This window comes from Salvelinus alpinus, chromosome 14 (assembly GCF_045679555.1).
Source record: "Salvelinus alpinus chromosome 14, SLU_Salpinus.1, whole genome shotgun sequence".
In the NCBI taxonomy this organism is placed as follows: Eukaryota; Metazoa; Chordata; class Actinopteri; order Salmoniformes; family Salmonidae; genus Salvelinus; species Salvelinus alpinus.
In genome coordinates, this window is record NC_092099.1 from 30,802,992 (window position 1) to 30,823,947 (window position 20,956).

General features: G+C 42.9%; 2 protein-coding genes across 4 annotated transcripts in view; one reads left to right on the forward strand and one right to left on the reverse strand.

The window, feature by feature from the left end:
* The window catches only part of LOC139538759 (radixin-like), a 32,177-nt gene extending 27,005 nt beyond the window's left edge, over nt 1–5,172 (reverse strand). For both annotated transcript variants that reach the window (XM_071341161.1, XM_071341159.1), the window contains exons 1-2: nt 4,979–5,172; nt 280–379 (exon numbers count right to left, since the gene is read on the reverse strand). In XM_071341161.1, coding sequence (XP_071197262.1) covers nt 280–291 — 12 coding nt within the window. In that variant the 5' untranslated portion in view covers nt 292–379; nt 4,979–5,172. The remainder of the gene's footprint in view (nt 1–279; nt 380–4,978) is intronic.
* Nucleotides 5,173–19,168: 13,996 nt separating this feature from the next.
* LOC139538760 (adrenodoxin-like) overlaps nt 19,169–20,956 on the forward strand; it is a 32,279-nt gene continuing 30,491 nt past the window's right edge. The window contains exon 1 of one of the 2 annotated variants that reach the window (XM_071341165.1): nt 19,169–19,497. In XM_071341165.1, the coding sequence (XP_071197266.1) occupies nt 19,331–19,497 (167 nt within the window). In that variant the 5' untranslated portion in view covers nt 19,169–19,330. The remainder of the gene's footprint in view (nt 19,498–20,956) is intronic. The other variant, XM_071341163.1, reaches the window with a different exon arrangement.

Below are 20,956 nucleotides of genomic sequence, written 5' to 3' on the forward strand. Positions count from 1 at the left end.
GTGTTTGTACTTGGTGTGCGTTTTTGTTTGTGTGCTTGTTTGGGGGGAGGGGGGTGCGTGCATGTGAGCATTTGTTACAGTTAGGTTAGATGTGTTTTAACAAGTGGCTGTGATTCCTGCATGGTTTGACTGATACTTTGTGACAAAGCCTCAGGTGTTGAGGTGGAAAATACATTGTGAAATCTCACAACATAACCTGAACATTCACGTCTCCCGTGAATATTATTATATTCCTTTATACATCTTTATTTGTATCCTTTCTCCTGAGGTGAGTCTTACCGGTTTGGGCATCTTTGTCCTCTCTCCAGCCTTGCCCTTCCGCTGAGAAAATGCAAACAAAAGGTCCTCCGCCTCGTTGCCTCACCCTGGGCTCCACCGCCTGGAGGAGTGAGCAGAACCGTTATTATTAACACACACACATATATATATATACATATATATATATACATATATATATATATATATATATATATATATATATATACATATATATATATATATACATAACAGAGACCCACATGGAAAAAATACTACAGTTTACTATAGAATATTACAGTACTTACTATAGAATTATATAGTAAACTGTAGTATACTAAACTACACACTGTAGTAAATACTACAGTAATGTTTGTAAAAACACTACTTTTTAAAACTATAGTAAATACTACAGTATTCAATATACCCTGCCCATTCCCTTTCCCCATATCGCAATTTGTGCCACCTGAGAGTGAGAAACTTACAGAAAAGTACATACCATACATTGTGTCCCTACAAGATATAGAAAAGAGCTGAAAATCTGAACTATTCATTAAGACCCAAGTCCTACCTGCCTACAGGTTATGGGGGAAAATATATTTTATTGACCTGTGACTTCACCACCCATCTCAGGGCAGCCATAACCTGTGACTCTGTGAGGTCATAAACTAGCATCTTGTGCCAAACACAGGTACTCCCTGTAAAGCCAACTCACTCAAACTTGCCTGGCAGAGAAAATATATAATGTGTTACCTGACCCCTCTATTCACCCAAAGCCGGAGGGTCACTCTCAAACGGATACAGCTTCCAGGTCACCATTCATGCAGAAACAATGAGGCTCTGCTCTCCACACACACACACACATACAGTGGGGAGAACAAGTATTTGATACACTTCCGATTTTGCAGGTTTTCCTACTTACAAAGCATGTAGAGGTCTGTCATTTTTATCATAGGTACACTTCAACTGTGAGAGACGGAATCTAAAACAAAAATCCAGAAAATCCCATTGTATGATTTTTAAGTAATTAATATGCATTTTATTGCATGACATAAGTATTTGATCACCTACCAACCAGTAAGAATTCCGGCTCTCACAGACCTGTTAGTTTTTCTTTAAGAAGCCCTCCTGTTCTCCACTCATTACCTGTATTAACTGCACCGGTTTGAACTCGTTGCCTGTATAAAAGACACCTGTCCACACACTCAATCAAACAGACTCCAACCTCTCCACAATGGCCAAGACCAGAGAGCTGTGTAAGGACATCAAGGATACATTGTAGACCTGCACAGGGCTGGGATGGGCTACAGGACAATAGCCAAGCAGCTTGGTGAGAAGGCAACAACTGTTGGCGCAATTATTAGAAAATGGAAGAAGTTCAAGATGACGGTCAATAACCCTCGGTCTGGGGCTCCATGCAAGATCTCACCTCGTGGGGCATCAATGATCATGAGGAAGGTGAGGGATCAGCCCAGAACTACATGGCAGGACCTGGTCAATGACCTGAAGAGAGCTGGGACCACAGTCTCAAAGAAAACCATTAGTAACACACTACGCCATCATGGATTAAAATCCTGCAGCGCACGCAAGGTCCCCCTGCTCAATCCAGCGCATGTCCAGGCCCGTCTGAAGTTTGCCAATGACCATCTGGATGATCCAGAGGAGGAATGGGAGAAGGTCATGTGGTCTGATGAGACAAAAATAGAGCTTTTTGGTTTAAACTCCACTCGCCGTGTTTGGAGGAAGAAGAAGGATGAGTACAACCCCAAGAACACCATCCCAACCCCGTGAAGCATGGAGGTGGAAACATCATTCTTTGGGGATGCTTTTCTGCAAAGGGGACAGGACGACTGCACCGTATTGAGGGGAGGATGGATGGGGCCATGTATCGCGAGATCTTGGCCAACAACCTCCTTCCCTCAGTAACAGCATTGAAGATGGGTCGTGGCTGGGTCTTCCAGCATGACAACGACCTGAAACACACAGCCAGCCAGGGCAACTAAGGAGTGGCTCCGTAAGAAGCATCTCAAGGTCCTGGAGTGGCCTAGCCAGTCTCCAGACCTGAACCCAATAGAAAAGTCCGTATTGCCCAGCGACAGCCCCGAAACCTGAAGGATCTGGAGAAGGTCTGTATGGAGGAGTGGGCCAAAATCCCTGCTGCAGTGTGTGCAAACCTGGTCAAGAACTACAGGAAACGTATGATCTCTGTAATAGCAAACAAAGGTTTCTGTACCAAATATTAAGTTCTGCTTTTCTGTTGTATCAAATACTTATGTCATGCAATAAAATGCAAATTAATTACTTAAAAATCATACAATGTGATTTTCTGGATTTTTGTTTTAGATTCCGTCTCTCACAGTTGAAGTGAAAAATTACAGACCTCTACATGCTTTGTAAGTAGGAAAACCTGCAAAATCGGCAGTGTTTCAAATACTTGTTCTCCCCACTGTATATATACTATCTCTCTCCCTTCCCTCTGCCTTTCTCTCTCTCTCTCTGATACAATAGCTTAACAGAACATGGCATATAGGGCTCATAAAATGAATGACATGCTTCACAGTAACAAGCCTCTTCCAGACCCTGTCTGTGTACCCCTCACAAATCATGTTTCCCTCCTCCCTCTTCTTTCACACTTTCACTGCAGTTGTACAAGCAAGAGCAAAGAGGTTGCTAAACACATGTGCCAGTGGGTTTAGTGTGCATTTGTGGTGTATGTGTGTTTACAGAGCTGATGGCAACATCTCCAGCTGTGGTGTGAATGACACTACATAGGGTATACAGACAAATGATATGTTGCACCATTACAACAGCTGTGACAACAACTGTACTAGGCTCTCCTTATGAGGCATTTCAACTTCTGGAAACTTGTAGGAAAGGCTCACATGAGTGACAACGTGTAAGGCCTAATTCAACCCCCTACTAATACAGCCATAGGAGAGCAGAGTCTGGTGAACCATCCCCTACCTATTTAACCATAACAAATAGTGTTTTATTGTAATATCCTGTATTGTCTGGTTCATTTCCTGATTAATACAGTTCTTTGTTTCAGGGTTATCACGTTGGAATGACAGGGATGAGATTTCCCTGAGGCCGCTGGGAAACCAAATGCATCGCCAAGGTAACCAGATAGTATCAGTCTGTGACCCTGCCAGAGATGTCAGTCATGCTGGTTCAGAACACCCTGTACAGACTGTCACAGAGCAGGGCCTTATCTTTGCTACCTCTATAGGTTTACTGTACAGTGGTGTGTGAGGAGGCACACATGTGGAAGAAAAAGTGTCTGACATTTGAAATTGAACACATTAAATACAAGTATACTATCAGTGTTGTGTTCAGTTGCATAACCATGAGAAAAATATGGTTATGTATAAATGTTTAATGTATAAATAGTAAATGTACTATAGTCTTCCAATATTCAACTGGAGGGCAGTGTCCATGTCCAAGACTTCCGCCGGCACAGGATTATTCAACACACTATAGTACTGGAAGAAACATAAAACCTGCAGTAAAAAGGATCATGTTGGTAAGTCCTTTCTTAAATGAGTTGTAACCATAGAGAATGATGGAGGCCTCTAGTGGCCAAAAGGCAATTTTAGCATGAGCATGAGAGCTTCCAACATGCTTCCACTATTTTAAAGTAGTCAAAGTAGTAAACTGGGTGGGAATTGCTATGTGTTGTAGGCTCAATGGAGCTGCCCATGCTGACACAATCCATAATGGCACAGACAAAGATGAGTCCTCTATCTATTTCTATGGTTGTAACGCAGCCCCACAGGAGGGATGAACTGAGCAACAGGAGGGTTTGAGTGACAGGGGCAATGGCCAATAAAATATGGTGTCCCACTGTGACATGCCTAATTAAAAGCGTCGTCATAGCATCTGTTTCTGCCAGATGGTTTTACAAGCACCGTTATATGCTGCCAGGTCGCGCACTTCGAGTGGTGATATTCAAGGTCATGTTTGCCCCCCAAAAAATACATGAACCCATATTGTCCTTTGTAGAATCTGAAGTATTTGTCGCTGAGCGGAGACACGTGGAATTTGAATTAAGCTACTACCACAAAACATTTCTAAAACCACAGAAGAACTCCACTGGCCACCTTGGGGACCTGGTCGCGAGTGCGCAAAATAGGCTACAATGTAACAAGAAACGGTTACAAATACTGCACACGTATAATCAGCACCTGCAACAAAGTTGCAAACCGTTGTTTTTGTTATGGCTCAAAGGAGGGCATGTAACAGTTGTCATGAAAACAAACCAGGTAGTAGCCTACTTTCATTAATCTCATAGATTAAAAATATCCTAAATTAACACTGAACATTGAAAGCCTTATCTATGATAGCCTAAAGTGAATTAAATGTAACGTTAAGGTGAATGGAAATTACCAATTAGTTTGATGTTCGGTCACAGACAACTGTAGTGACATTTAACTGGTAACTTAGAGAACTTTTGAAATGTTTAACACTTAAAAGTTGTTCTATGGTCGATGGACCGTATGATCAGTAATGTCCTTGAATTAAACATTGAACATTATACCAAATGTTTTCACAATTACAAAAAGACGGGCTATAGAGAGAGCACATATATTATAGTTTACTGGAGCGGGTTTATCTTGGTAACAAGTCTACATTACGACAGCTATGGTCGACCACAGAGCAAATTCCCTTTATTCTGAGCTGTTTAGGAGCCACCAGCGAATAAATTCACCCGTTAAAAACTCACCTCAGTTGATCAGTTGAACTGCGTTCTGAAAACGGTAAACTGTCTCCCCGGGCCCACTGGGTAGCCTACTTTAAATCCCACGCGACCAAAATAGACCGGGTTGTTTCCCGTTAGACACCCCGCTATGTATGAAGCGACTGAGCCAGTTTCACCGCGGAGGAGGAGATGCTTTCAGTCAATATGGCCGTCGGACTTTTACGGTGCGGCGCGAGGCGTGGTTCATTGATGGAACACGCTCACTTAAAACTGGGTTGAGAGAGGAACATACACAAGCACAACATAAATGTGATAAGAGTCAACTTCAAAATGTCTAGCCTTAACTTAACCTACAATAACCTGAAGGTAGCCCATAGAAAGATGGACTAGAGACAACATTTAAAATATTTCTGAACAACTAATGCTTTTATATAAGTTGTGTTGAGATCAGTTTCAACGCAGTGTTTCTATGAATCACATTTTTCAAGGGGCAAAATGTCGTAAATGTATCTTTTAATTTAGGGGTTTCCGGGGATAACATATCTGGGGACTGCCAAGATCTGCTTGTGAGGATGAGACTTTAGAAACATAAGACCTATCAATTTAGACACTGACGTATTGTTGTTTTTCATGAATACATTACTGTATTACCAAGGAGGGTGTCAACAGGAAATGTGACTCACAGATGCTTCAACATAAAGCACATACTAATAATGAGAAAATATGACTGCAACCGGACTTCTCTGTGTATCTAGGCCAAGACACCTATCCTCACACCCTTCTGAGAATACAATAAGCCCACATTTAATGCACATATTTCAAACATGTCCTGGTTTACACACACTCTTCTCCCAATCACACAGTCTCAATTCAATTCAAAGGGGCTTTATAGGCATGGGAAACATGTTTACATTGTTTATTGTTTATTTCACTTGCTTTGGCAAAGTGAGAAGAAACAAAAAACAACAAAAAAAATTAAAATAAATGTACAGTAAACATAGCACTCAAACGTTTCAAAAGGATGAAGAAGTTTCAAATGTTATATTAGCAGCTATGTACAGTGTTTTTAACAATGTGCAAATAGTTTTAGTACTAATAAATATTGGTTTTATTTACAATGTTTGTGCTCCACTGGTTGTCCTGTTTTCATGGCAATGGGTCACAAATCTTGCTGCTGTGATTGCACGTTGCGGCATTTCGCCTAACAGATATACTGTAGGAGTTTATCAATGTTTCATTTGTTTTCAAATCCTTTGTGGGTCTGTGTGATCTGTGGGAAATACAGTGCATTCGGAAAGAATTCAGACCCATTCAGTTTTTCCACATTTTTTTTGTTCTGTTACAGCCTTATTCTAAAATAGATAAAATATTTTTTTCCTTCATCAATCTACACACAATACCCCATAATAACAATGCGAAAACAGTTTGTTTTAAATGTTTTCAAATGTATGAAAAAAATACCTTATTTACATAAGTATTTAGACCCTTTGCTATGAGACACGAAATTGAGCTCAGGTGCATCCTGTTTCCATTGATTATCCTTGAGATGTTTCTACAACTTGATTGGAGTCCACCTGTGGTAAATTCAATTGAATGGACATGATTTGGAAAGGCACAAAACTGTCTATATAAGGACCCACAGTTGACAGTGCATGTCAGAGCAAAAACCAAGCCATAAGGTTGAAGCAATTATGCGTAGACCTCCGAGACAGGATTGTGTCGAGGCACAGATCTGGGGAAGGGTACCAAAAAATGTCTGCAGCATTGAAGGTCCCCAGGAACACAGTGGCCTCCATCATTCTTAAAAGGAAGAAGTTTGGAACCACCAAGACTCTTCCTAGAGCTGGACTCCCTTGGTCAGGGAGGTGACCAAGAATCCGATGGTCACTCTGACAGAGCTCCAGGGTTACTCTGTGGCAATGGCCGAACCTTACAGAAGGACAGCCCACTTGGAGTTTGCCTAAAGGACTCTCAGACCATGAGAAACAAGATTCTCTGGTCTGATGAAACCAAGATTGAACTCTTTGGCCTGAATGCCAAGTGTCACGTCTGGAGGAAACCAGGTACTGCTCATCACCTGGCCAATACCATCCCTATGGTGAAGTATGGTGATGGCAGCATCATGCTGTGGGGATGTTTTTCAGCATCAGGAACTGGGAGACTGGTCAGGATTGAGGGAAAGATGAACGGAGAAAAGTACAGAGAGATCCTTGATGAAAACCTGCTCCAGAGCTCTCAGGACCTTAGACTGGGTTGAAGGTTCACCTTCCAACAGTCAAGACAACGTAGAAGTGGCTTTGAGACAAGTCTCTGAATGTCATTGAGTAACCCAGCCAGAGCTCGGACTTGAACCTGATCGAACATTTCTGGATACACCTGAAAATAGCTGTGCAGCGATGCTCCCCATTAAACCTGACAGAGCTTGAGAGGATCTGCAGAGAAGAATGGGAGAAACTCCCCAAAAACAGGTGTGCCAAGCTTGTAGCGTCATACCCAAGAGGACTCAAGGCTGTAATCGCTGAAAAAGGTGTTTCAACAAAGTACTGAGTAAAGGGTCTGAATACATACAGTACCAGTCAAACGTTTGGACACACCTACTCATTCAAGGGTTTTTCTTTATTTTTACTATTTTCTACATTGTATAATAATAGTGAAGACATCAAAATTATGAAAAAACACATGGAATCATGGGTACTATTTAATGAAGCTGCAAGTTGAGGACTTGTGAGGCGTCACAAGCTAGGCGTCACAAGGTCTCTCAAACTAGACACTCTAATGTACTTGTCCTCTTGCTCCGTTGTGCACCGGGGCCTCCCACTCCTCTTTCTATTCTGGTTAGAGACAGTTTGCGCTGTTCTGTGAAGGGAATAGTACACAGCGTCGTACGAGATCAGCAATTTCTCGCATGGAATAGCCTTCATTTCTCAGAACAAAAATAGACTGACGAGTTTCAGAGAAAGTTCTTTGTCTAGCCATTTTGAGCCTGTAATTGAACCCACAAATGCTGATGCTCCAGATACTCAACGAGTCTAAAGAAGGCCAGTTGTATTGCTTCTTTAATTAGCACAACAGTTTTCAGCTGTGCTAACATAATTAAAACCTGTTATGGCTGCAGGGGGCGTATTGGAAAAACTGGAAAATATGTGCCAATTTTCAAACGGCCTCTTAATCAATTTTTGCTCTTACAATATGCATATTAATATTAATATTGGATAGAAAACAATCTCTAGTTTCTAAAACCGTTCTAATTTTTTCTCTGAGTGGTACAGAAGTCATTTGGCAGCACTTTCCCTGACCAAGAAGTAGAATGTCAGAAATCTATGCTCGCTTCAACGTTATGCCTATACATGGTCATTATACGTAAGACCCTACGTACACTCCGTACGCCTTGCTCTGGGTGTCAAGAGGGTATGAGAGAAGAAATTTAGTGAATATCTTGTTCAGAGGTTGAATAAGAGCTATTTCTTTGACGTGACCGGAAGTGATATTGTCTGAATATAGTCTGAAGCGCGCGTCTTGGGAGTGATATTGTGTTCTGTTTTGCTGCTGTTTTGGACGGGAACAATCTCCGGCTGGGTTTTTATTTGATAAATGAGACCACATCATCGTAATGTATGTTTTTTCAATATAGTTTAATCAGATTATTTGAATTTTTTTCGGGAGTTTTGCGTGTTCCGTTCTCTGACTTTTTTAACGTTGGACAAATCCGTGCCAGTCGACCAGTGCCAATGCTAAGTGAGAAGGGACAGTTGCCATCCTGACTCCAAACAACGACTCATCTGGACAAAGGACACCCTGATCAACATTCTGATGAAAGATCAGCCAAAGTAAGACCCAATTTATAATGTTATTTCATATATCTGTCGTGCATGTCAACTGGTCGTGCGCGCCCAAGTGTGTCTGGCTATTGTGGCTATGCTAACATAGCGCTACATTTTGTTTTCGCTGTAAAACATTTAATAAATCGGAAATATTGTCTGGAATCACAAGAATCCTGTCTTTCAATTGCTGCACAGTATGTATTTCTCAGATATGTTTTATGATGAGTAATTAGTTATTTGACGTTGGTGTCTGTAAATGTTATGGCTGCTTTCGGTGCAATTTCTGATTGTAGCTGAAATGTAATTTATGATTTATACCATAAATATGCACATTTTTCAAAAGAAACATATGCTATACAATTAATATGTTATCAGACTGTCATCTTATGAAGTGGTTTCTTGGTTAGTGGCTATATATACTTTATTTGGTCGAATTAGTGATAGCTAGTGACGGAGTAAAAAACTGATGGAGTTAGAAAAGTGCTCTCTTTTGCTGACGTGGTTAGCTAATAGATTTACATATTTTGTCTTCCCTGTAAAACATTTTAAAAATCGGACATGTTGGCTTGATTCACAAGATGTCTACCTTTCATATGCTGTATTGGACTTGTTAATGTGTGAAAGTTAAATATTTAAAAAAAATTGATTTTGAATTTCGCGCCCTGCACTTGAAATGGCAGTTGTCATAGGTGTACCTGTGTGGGGATTGCAGCCCAAACAGGTTAAAAAAATAAATTCTAATGATCAATTGTCCTTTTAAAATGATAACTTAGATTAGCTAACCCTTGCGTGCCATTGGAACACAGGAGTGATGGTTGCTGATAATGGGCATCTGTCTATGTAGATATTCCATAAAGAATCTGCCGTTTCCAGCTACAATAGTAATTTACTACATTAACAATGTATACACTGCATTTCTGATCAATGTGATGTTATTTTAATGGACCAAAAAATTTGCTTTTCTTTCAAAAACAATTAAATTTCTAAGTGTCCCCAAACTTTTGAACGGTAGTGTATATTTAATATTTGAGATTCTTCAAATAGCAACCCTTTGCCTTGATGACAGCTTTGCACACTCTTGGCATTCTCTCAACCAGCTTCATGATGTAGTCACCTAGAATGCATTTCAATGAACAGATGTGCCTTGTTAAAAGTTTATTTGTGGAATTTCTTTCCTTCTTAATGCGTTTGGGCCAATAATTTGTGTTGTGACAAGGTAGAGGTGGTATAGAGAAGATAGCCCTATTTGGTAAAAGACTAAGTCCATATTATGGCAAGAACAGCTCAAATAAGCAAAGAGAAATGACAGTCCATTATTTAAACATGAAGTTCAGTCAATACGGAACATTTCAAGAACTTTGAAAGTTTTTTCAAGTGCAGTCGCAAGAACCATCAAGCGCTATGACGAAACTGGCTCTCATGAGGACCGCCACAGGAAAGGAAGACCCAGAGTTACCTCTGCTGCAGAGGATAATCTACCAGCCTATTAGAGTTACCAGCCTCAGAAATTGCAGCCCAAATAAATGCTTCACAGAGTTCAAGCAACAGACACATCTCATCATCAACTGTTCAGAGGAGACTGCATGAATCAGGTCTTCATGGTCGAATTGCTGCAAAGAAACCACTGCTAAAGGAGACCAATAAGAAGAAGGGACTTGCTTGGATTAAGAAAAATGAGCAATGGACATTAGACCGGTGGAGTCCAAATTTGAGATTTTTTGTTCCAACCACGTGTCTTTGTGAGACGCAGACTAGGTAAACGGATAATCTCCACATGTGTGGTTCCCACCGTGAAGCATGGAGGAGGAGGTGTGATGGTGTGGGGGTGCTTTGCTGGTGACATTGTCTGTGATTAATTTAGAATTCAAGGCACACTTAACCAGCATGGCTACCACAGCATGCTGCAGGATACTCCATCCCATATGGTTTGTGCTTAGGGGGACTATCATTTATTTTTCAACAGGACAATGACCCAACACACCTCCAGGTTGTGTAAGGGCTATTTGACCAAGAAGGAGAGTGATGGAATGCTTCATCAGATGACCTGGCCTCCACAGTCACCTGACCTCAACCCAATTGAGATGGTTTGGGATGAGTTGGACCGCAGAGTGAAGGAAAAGCAGCCAACAAGTGCTCAGCATATTTGGGAACTCCTTCAAGACTGTTGGAAAAGCACTCCAGGTGAATCTGGTTGAGAGAATTCCAAGAGTGCTCAAAGTTGTCATCAAGGCAAAGGGTGACTACTTTGAAGAATCTCAAATATAAACTATATGTTGATTTGTTTAACACTTTTTTTAAGTTACTACATGATTCCATATGTGTTATTTCATAGTTGTGATGTATTCACTAATATTCTACAATGTATAAAATAGTACAAATTAAGAAAAACCTTTGAATGAGTAGGTGTGTCCACATTTTTGATTGGTACTGTACAGTCGTGGCCAAAAGTTTTGAGAATGACACAAATATAAATTTTCACAAAGTTTGCTGCTTCAGTGTCTTTAGATATTTTTGTCAGATGTTACTATGGAATACTGAAGTATAATTACAAGCATTTCATAAGTGTCAAAGGCTTTTATTGACAATTACATTGTAAGGGCTGTTGTCCTCCTCTTCCTCGGACGAGGAGAGGAGAGAAGGATCAGTGGACCAATACGCAGCAGTAGGGAAATAAGCCATCTCTTTATTTGAAACGACGGCAACACGAAAACAAAACACTTACAAAATTACAAAACAAGAAAACTACGTAGACGAAAACCTGAACATGAACTTACATAAAACGTAGAACTCACGGACAGGAACAGACTACATCAAAACGAACGAACAGCCAAACAGTCCCGTATGGTACAGACATGAACGAAACAGGAGACAATCACCCACAAACAAACAGTGAGAACACCCTACCTAAATATGACTCTCAATTAGAGGAAAACGCAAAACACCTGCCTCTAATTAAGAGCCATACCAGGCAACCCAAAACCAACATAGAAACAGAAAACATAGACTGCCCACCCAAAACTCACGCCCTGACCATATACACATACAAAAACAACATAAAACAGGTCAGGAACGTTACAGAACCCCCCCTCAAGGTGCGAACGCCGGGCGCACCAGCACAAAGTCCAGGGGAGGGTCTGGGTGGGCAGTTGACCACGGTGGTGGCTCAGGCTCCGGACGCTGTCCCCACACCACCATAGTCACTCCCCGCTTCTGTATTCCCCTCCCAATGACCACCCTCCAACTAAAACCCCCTAAATGAACGGCCAGCACCGGGATAAGGGGCAGCACCGGGACAAGGGGCAGCACCGGGACAAGGGGCAGCACCGGGACAAGGGGCAGCACCGGGACAAGGGGCAGCACCGGGATAAGGGGCAGCACCGGGATAAGGGGCAGCACCGGGATAAGGACCGGCACCGGGATAAGGACCGGCACAAGGACCGGCACCGGGATAAGGACCGGCACCGGGATAAGGGGCGGCACCGGGATAAGGGGCGGCACCGGGATAAGGGGCGGCAGGTCCCGGCTGAGAGACCCTGGCAGATCCCGGCTGAGGGACTCTGGCAGGTCCTGGCTGAGGGACTCTGGCAGGTCCTGGCTGAGGGACTCTGGCAGGTCCTGGCTGAGGGACTCTGGCAGGTCCTGGCTGAGGGACTCTGGCAGGTCCTGGCTGAGGGACTCTGGCAGGTCCTGGCTGAGGGACTCTGGCAGGTCCTGGCTGGACGGCTCTGGCAGGTCCTGGCTGGACGGCTCTGGCAGGTCCTGGCTGGACGGCTCTGGCAGGTCCTGGCTGGACGGCTCTGGCAGGTCCTGGCTGGACGGCTCTGGCTGGTCCTGGCAGGACGGCTCTGGCTGGTCCTGGCAGGACGGCTCTGGCTGGTCATGGCAGGACGGCTCTGGCTGGTCATGGCAGGACGGCTCTGGCTGGTCATGGCAGGACGGCTCTGGCTGGTCATGGCAGGACGGCTCTGGCTGGTCATGGCAGGACGGCTCTGGCTGGTCATGGCAGGACGGCTCTGGCTGGTCCTGGCAGGACGTCTCTGGCTGGTCCTGGCTGGACGGCTCTGGCCCGACGGGCAGCTCAGTAGGGAGGAGACGGAGAGACAGCCTGGTGCGTGGTATAGGCACTGGCTGCGCTGGAGAGGAGGAAACAGCTGGAGAGAGAACCCGGAGAGACAGCCTGGTACGGGGGGCTGCCACCGGAGGACTGGTACATGGAGGTGGCACCGGGTATACCGGACCGTGAAGGAGGACACGTGCTCTTGAGCACCGAGCCTGCCCAACCTTACCAGGTTGAATGGTGCCCGTAGCCCTGCCAGTGCGGCGAGGTGGAATAGCCCGCACTGGGCTATACTGGCAAACCGGGGACACCATTCGTAAGGCTGGTGCCATGTATGCCGGCCCGAGGAGACGCACTGGTGGCCAGATGCGTTGGGCCGGCTTCATGACATCCAGCTCGATGCCCAACTTAGCCCTCCCAGTGCGGCAAGGTGGAATAGCCCGCACTGGGCTAAGCACGCGTACTGGGGACACCGTGCGCTTTACCGCATAACACGGTGTCTTACCAGTACGACGCCTTCTCACTCCACGGTAAGCACGGGGAGTTGGCTCAGGTATCCTACCCGACTTTGCCACACTCCTCGTGTGCCCCCCCCCCCAAGAAATTTTTGGGTCTGACTCACGGGCTCCCAACCGCGTCGCCGCGCTGCCTCCTCATACCAGCGCCTCTCTGCCTTCGCTGCTTCCAACTCCGCCTTGGGACGGCGATATTCCCCTGGCTGAGCCCAGGGTCCTTTACCGTCCAGGATCTCCTCCCAAGTCCAGAAGTCCTGGTTGCTCTGTTGAGCTTTCCCTTGCCGCTTGGTCCTAGTTTGGTGGGTGATTCTGTAAGGGCTGTTGTCCTCCTCTTCCTCTTCCTCGGAAGAGGAGAGAAGGATCAGTGGACCAATACGCAGCAGTAGGGAAATAAGCCATCTCTTTATTTGAAACGACGGCAACACGAAAACAAAACACTTACAAAATTACAAAACAAGAAAACGACGTAGACGAAAACCTGAACATGAACTTACATAACTAAACGTAGAACTCACGGACAGGAACAGACTACATCAAAACGAACGAACAGCCAAACAGTCCCGTATGGTACAGACATGAACGAAACAGGAGACAATCACCCACAAACAAACAGTGAGAACACCCTACCTAAATATGACTCTCAATTAGAGGAAAACGCAAAACACCTGCCTCTAATTAAGAGCCATACCAGGCAACCCAAAACCAACATAGAAACAGAAAACATAGACTGCCCACCCAAAACTCACGCCCTGACCATATACACATACAAAAACAACATAAAACAGGTCAGGAACGTTACATACATGAAGTTGATGCAAAGAGTCAATATTTGCAGTGTTGCCCCTTCTTTTTCAAGACCTCTGCAATCAGCCCTGGCATGCTGTCAATTAACTTCTGGCCCACATCCTGACTGATGGCAGCCCATTCTTGCATAATCAATGCTTGGAGTTTGTCAGAATTTGTGGGGTTCTGTTTGTTTGTCCACCCGCCTCTTGAGGATTGACCACAAGTTCTCAATGGGATTAAGGTCTGGGGAGTTTCCTGGCCATGGACCCAAAATATCGATGTTTTGTTCCCCGAACCACTTAGTTATCACTTTTGCCTTATGGCAAGGTGCTCCATCATGCTGGAAAAGGCATTGTTCGTCACCAAACTGTTCCTGGATGGTTGGGAGAAGTTGCTCTCGGAGGATGTGTTGTTACCATCCTTTATTCATGGCTGTGTTCTTATGCAAAATTGTGAGTGAGCCCACTCCCTTGGCTGAGAAGCAAGCCCACACATGAATGGTCTCAGGATGCTTTACTGTTGGCATGACACAGGACTGATGGTAGCGCTCACCTTGTCTTCCCCGGGACAAGCTTTTTTCCGGATGCCCCAAACAATCGGAAAGGGGATTCATCAGAGAAAATTACTTTACCCCAGTCCTCAGCAGTCCAATCCCTGCACCTTTTGAAGAATATCAGGCTGTCCCTGATGATTTTCCTGGAGAGAAGTGGCTTCTTTGCTGCCCTTCTTGACACCAGGCCATCCTCCAAAAGTCTTCGCCTCACTGTGCGTGCAGATGCACTCACACCTGCCTGCTGCCATTCCTGAGCAAGCTCTGTACTGGTGATGCCCCGATCCCGCAGATGAATCAACTTTAGGAGACGGTCCTGACGCTTGCTGGACTTTCTTGAGCGCCCTGAAGCCTTCTTCACAACAATTGAACCTCTCTCCTTGAAGTTCTTGATGATCCGATAAATGGTTGTTTTAGGTGCAATCTTACTGGCAGCAATATCCTTGCCTGTGAAGCCCTTTTTGTGCAAAGCAATGATGACGGCATGTGTTTCCTTGCAGGTAACCATGGTTGACAGAGGAAGAACAATGATTCCAAGCACCACCCTCCTTTTGAAGCTTCCAGTCTGTTATTCGAACTCAATCAGCATGACAGAGTGATCTCCAGCCTTGTCCTCGTCAACACTCACACCTGTGTTAACGAGATAATCACTGACATGATGTCAGCTGGTCCTTTTGTGGAAGGGCTGAAATGCAGTGGAAATGTTTTGTGGTGATTCAGTTCATTTGCATGGCAAAGAGGGACTTTGCAATTAATTACAATTCATCTGATCACTCTTCATAATCTTCTGGAGTATATGCAAATTGCCATCAACTGAGGCAGCAGACTTTGTGAAAATTAATAATTGTGTCATTCTCAAAACATTTGGCCACAACTGTATGTAAATCTGATATTCATTTTTTTATAAATATGCAAAAATTTAAAAACATTTTTTTTGCTTTGTCATTGTGGGGTATTGTGTGTAGATTGTGCCGGGAAAAACTAATTTAATCAATTTTAGAATAAGGCTGTAACGTAACAAAATGTAGAAAAAATCAAGGGGTCTGAATACTTTCAGAATTCACTGTATGTGTCTCTAATATGGTCATGCCTTTGGCAGGAGATAAGGAAGGGCAGCTCAGTTTCCACCTGATTTAGTGGGCAGAGCCAGGTCTGCCTATGGTGGCCTCTCTCAATAGCAAGGTTATGCTCACTGTCTATACATGGCCAGGGATTTTCTTAATTTTGGGTCTGTCACAGTGGTCAGGTATTCTGCTACTGTGTATTCTCTATTTTGGGGCAGATTGTATTCTGGTTTGCTTGTTTTTTTTGTGTGTCAAAAAGTTATATTTTTGTTTTCTCATAATTTGGTTGGGTCTAATTGTGTTGCTGTCATGGGGCTCTGTGGGGTCTGTTAGTGAACAGAGCCCCAGAACCAGCTGGCTTAGGGGACTCTTTAGGTTAATTTCTCTGTAGTTGAGGGCTTTGTGTGGCCATTGCTTCCTTTTGGATAGTTGTAGAATTTAACAGCTCTTCTGGATTTTGATCATTAGCGGGTATAGTCCTAATTCTGCTCTGCATGCATTGTTTGGGGTTTTGAGTTGTACATGAAGGATATTTTTGCAGAATTCTGCATGCAGAGTCTCTATTGGGTGTTTGTCCCATTTTGTGAATTCTTGGTTGGTGAATGGACTCCAGACCTCACAACCATAGAGAGCAATAAGTTATATTTTAGCCAGATCCTAATTGGGATGTCGAGTTTTACAGTATGTTCCTTTTGATGGCAAAGAAAGCCCTTCTTGCCTTGTCTCTTAGATCGTTCACAGCCTTGTGGAAGTTACCTGTGGTGTTGAGGTTTAGGCCAAGGTAGGTTTAATTCTTTGTGTACTCTAGGGCAACTGTGTCTAGATTGAATTTGTCTTTGTTGTCCTGGCAACTGGACCTTTTTTCACATATAGTCTACACATTCTCATTATTAGTCAGTCTCTGTTTACTGACGGTCCCTCACACTCCCACCACATCGTAACTGTCCCCATTCTGTATCGATGAGTCTTACCTAACTACTGATGTGGTTACTTTACACTCCATTACCACAGCCGTATTATGTGACTCAGTCTGTTTCTGACTCATTCATTATCTCAGTTTGTAGCTTGGCATCACTAGGCTACTTTGACATCACTAACTCCCAATACCAACTGCACTATCGCCATCTAGTGGGAATTTATGGCAATGTCATCCTACACTGCAGGTAGGCACTGCAGGGGAGAGCTACTGTAGCTGTCTATTGTGGTTGGTAATTTGTCAAAGAGATGACAAGAAATTGAGTTCTTGCTCTCTCTTTCTCACTCTGCCTCTCCCTCTGCCTCTCTCTCACTGGCTCATGATCTCTCTTGCTTTTCTGCTTTTTTTGCTCTTTTTTGTTTGCGCTCTTCTTATTAATCAAATCAAATTGTATTTGTCACATGCGCCGTATACAACAGGTGTATACTTTACAGTGAAATCCTTACTTATGAGCCTCTTTTCACTAATCGTAAAGCTGTTCTGAGTTTAGATAAACATCTAACCCTACGGCCATGAGCCAGACTCTTCTCATTGACTCAGTGAGGTTATTATGTCTGGGAGAATCTGATTCCATTCAAATCTTGTGGACGCCACAACAATCCACTGAATGTTCTTAGTGCAGTGGCCTCACTATTGGATTGTAGCTCAGTGTGTCAATATACAGTAGCCTACATCTATAATGAAATCTCTGCATTATACTTCCATGATGATGAAAGCTATGCATTGTTGCATGTATAAGACATCTGACTATAATATTGTATACTCTAGTCTAAGTATAATGACAAAGACATGAGGTGTATCTGTAATTTTTAGACATCTCAGCTGCAGTCCCTGGTAATTGTCTAGTCTTTTTATAGTATTGGGACATGGGGTGTGGCAAATGGGATTACGATCCCTCTCTAATCTGTCCCTGATCTTTGATTAATCCGTCCTCTCCTCCCCCCATCCACTCACTCAGTCTTCTGATTTACCTCAGTAGGTATAAAGCTACCCCTAGACACTGACCTCTGGTCAGTTTAGCAATTTCCACCTAATAGTTAAATGTGGGATTATGTGAGGGTAAACTGATTCTAGATCTGTGCCTATGGCCAAATTCTATCCAAAGTATAACGCTAATGCGCAGTCATACTGTATAAATTGACTTGAGGATTAATTGTTATTTAAACTGAAATCAAGGTTGCATGAGTGAGTTTAGCAAGTCTATGATTAAGTAAAGTCAAGTAAGTGCTTTGTGATGGGATTCATTGATATAGGCCTACAGTAAGTCGATTATATGGGCGGTAGCTGGTTAAGAGTATTGTGAGACCATGGGGCTGAGGTCAGTGTGGGGGAACAAGCCAAGATCTATGATCCTATTACTGAAGTGGAGACAGGAACAGGGTTGGGGAGTAACTAATTAGGCCTACATGCAATCAGATGCATGTAATCTGATTACAAAAAAACCAAACTAATCTGTTATGTTACCAGCTAAAATATTGTAATCAGATTACAGATACTTTTGAAAAAGTAGATGATTATCTTGGACTACTTTTACATTCAGAAAGGATGTTTGCAGGGAAAAAAATTAATTGACATCTTTCTGTTAACAGCTCTTGACATTCAATTCAGCATTGAAAAAGGCATGCGTTTAAGTTTGTTAAACCTGAGCGAGTCTGAAAGTAATCAGATTACGTTACTGAGTTTGGGTAATTTTAAAGTTGCGTTATTGATTCAACTTTTGGACCGGTAACTAGTAACAGTACCAGATTCCATTTAGAAAGTAACCTACAGTACCAAATCTTAGACCCTTTAAGTATGTCAGAATTTAAGGGATTCCATTGGTCATTTGGTATGTCTAAATACAAAGATTCATTGGTGTTACTCCATTTAAATGAAGGGAAATTACATTGTGAGCAAAATGATTAATCATATCACTTTAGTAAATTATTTTTTGGTTAATGACCTTCAATTTGAGCCTCCTCAATTACCAAAAATGTATTATTGGTGTTACATTTAGAAAGTAACCTACCCAACCCTGGACAGGAAACATAGAAATGAAGGGCAAGAGCCAAACTGCTCCACAAAGACAGGCATAAAGCCCCATATTGTTCCATAAGTAGAATTCTCAAGGTGTGACAGCGGGCCGTAGGCAGGTGAGGTTTGTTGGATACCATCTGTTTATGTAGTAATGCACAACATTACACACATTTACAAATACATTGATTAGGCCTAACAATAGAAATAACCAGGTTAAGAAATAACATGCAAAATGGTAATTACATTGTAAACATATTAATTCGTCTACAGGTTTGTTTCTTATGGATTACATTTTAGACTTAGACTTTGACCTTTTTTAGAAAATAACCATGAACTAAGGAGCCTAGTGTTTTTAATGAATCACGTAACCTATCTGGCACAATCCATGCTCCACACACACATAAACCCTGGGTCCCCTTATGCCCTATTGAGCAATTCCGAGGGAGGGAGGGAGACATCCACTTAAGGGTTGCAAGTGGGGTAAATGTTTTGTGGTGCTTACATTTCGCTCTCGCCTGGGTACATTGATACACTCCTGAACTTGCATCAATTGCTATAATTTTGGTTATTTTACATCGACGTTGGGGCAACATGTCGGTTGCGTCTGCATCAATACAGTTTTTTACTCGTTTGTTACGATATCGAACGAAATGTGCCGTTCCGTTTCACGCAGCATCTAGGATTTTAATATCACCATACCTGCCCCAGGTCTTTGGCGGTAATAAGGTGCTACTGGGCACCAGTGCACAGCCACTCAGGTAGGAAAATGTGACGTATAAATGTTATTATTTAGCATTCAACACTAGCCATGCCATAGAAAGACAGATTAAACTATTTTTGCATGTCAACTGAATGCACCTGATACATTTCAATTGGGCTATTCAACTTCAACATAACTTTGATCATATTTTATGAATGAGAAAGTATCCGATTATGGTCAGCAATATTTGTTCAGCATGTAACGTTATAAAGGCAGGATGCGTGGAAGTCCTGCTGCGTATATATGTGGCACACTTGTGCAGTCTTCAGATCTTTCCTACAGAAAGAGTAGAAATTGCTAAATGTTAGCAATTTGTAATCTTTCTTTAGGAAACATCTGCCGACTGCACACTTTGGGTAGCCTGCCCTGCTGTTGTATGATCTGCTTCCTGTTTTTTTATATTTTTTTTCTAAATTACGCTTGTCCCTTTGCCTGGTTATTAAAACTCCTTGCTTCGGCCAAACGCTACGCACACGCCTCGATCATACTGACAGTATTTTGCATTTTGGGACACCAGAAGTACATTCATTTCCAATGGAACGCTGCATTTGCCTTGCCGAGGTTGTTGTTGTGCGTTCTGTGTGGTGCATACGTTGGATTTATCGAACGTATGTGTCTACTGTATGTGTTGAAGGCTTGACAGAATTACTAGCAGAAGGTGAATGTTGAACTTTTGTTGCACACATATCCAGATGATACTGCGTACCATTTTGCGTAAAAAAAACAAATATCGGTATGATCGAAGAGTAGAAGTTTATTTTTCGAAATTAAGTATTTAACGAACATAGAGCAGCGGAATAATTCATTTTGTGTCGTCAGGCAATTTGTCCCCAGGGTTAAGCTTTATCCAATCACGGCGCAACAGTTTTTTTCTCTCCCTTTGTGCACGTGTCACTTGCAGTGCTATACAATCTCACAAGTTTTGAGGCCTAGCCTTGCAATATCAAAAACAGAGCCGTGTGCACAGCTCGCCAATAGGGCAAAGGGCCTAGCATGAAAGTGAAAGTGCCATGCTTTAAACTCTAGTAGAGAGAGTGATCAAGTGCACAATTCAGGGAGAAGGGATCGAGACTCCATACCAACATTGTCTTCTCACATATAGACACTAGAGGACAGCAACACATCACCATAAACCACTGTGTACTGTGGAGAGACTTCTTTCCCTTGTGGTTGAACTCACTTGGTTTAGTATTGCATTTTATGTATTTCATAACTATTTCTAGTTGTAGCCTATGCAGGGCCGTGCACAGACCATTCGGGGGCAGGTATTCAAAATGGGGGGGGAAATGCTTTCATAATTCAAATCTCCAAATTCATAAAATACCAAATGCCTCTTTAGCAAAAATTTTTTTTTTTTTTTTTTTTCATGAGGACTGCCACAGGAAAGGAAGACCCAGAGTTACCTCTGCTTCAGAGGATAAGTACATTAAAGTTACCAGCCTCAGAAATTGCAGCCC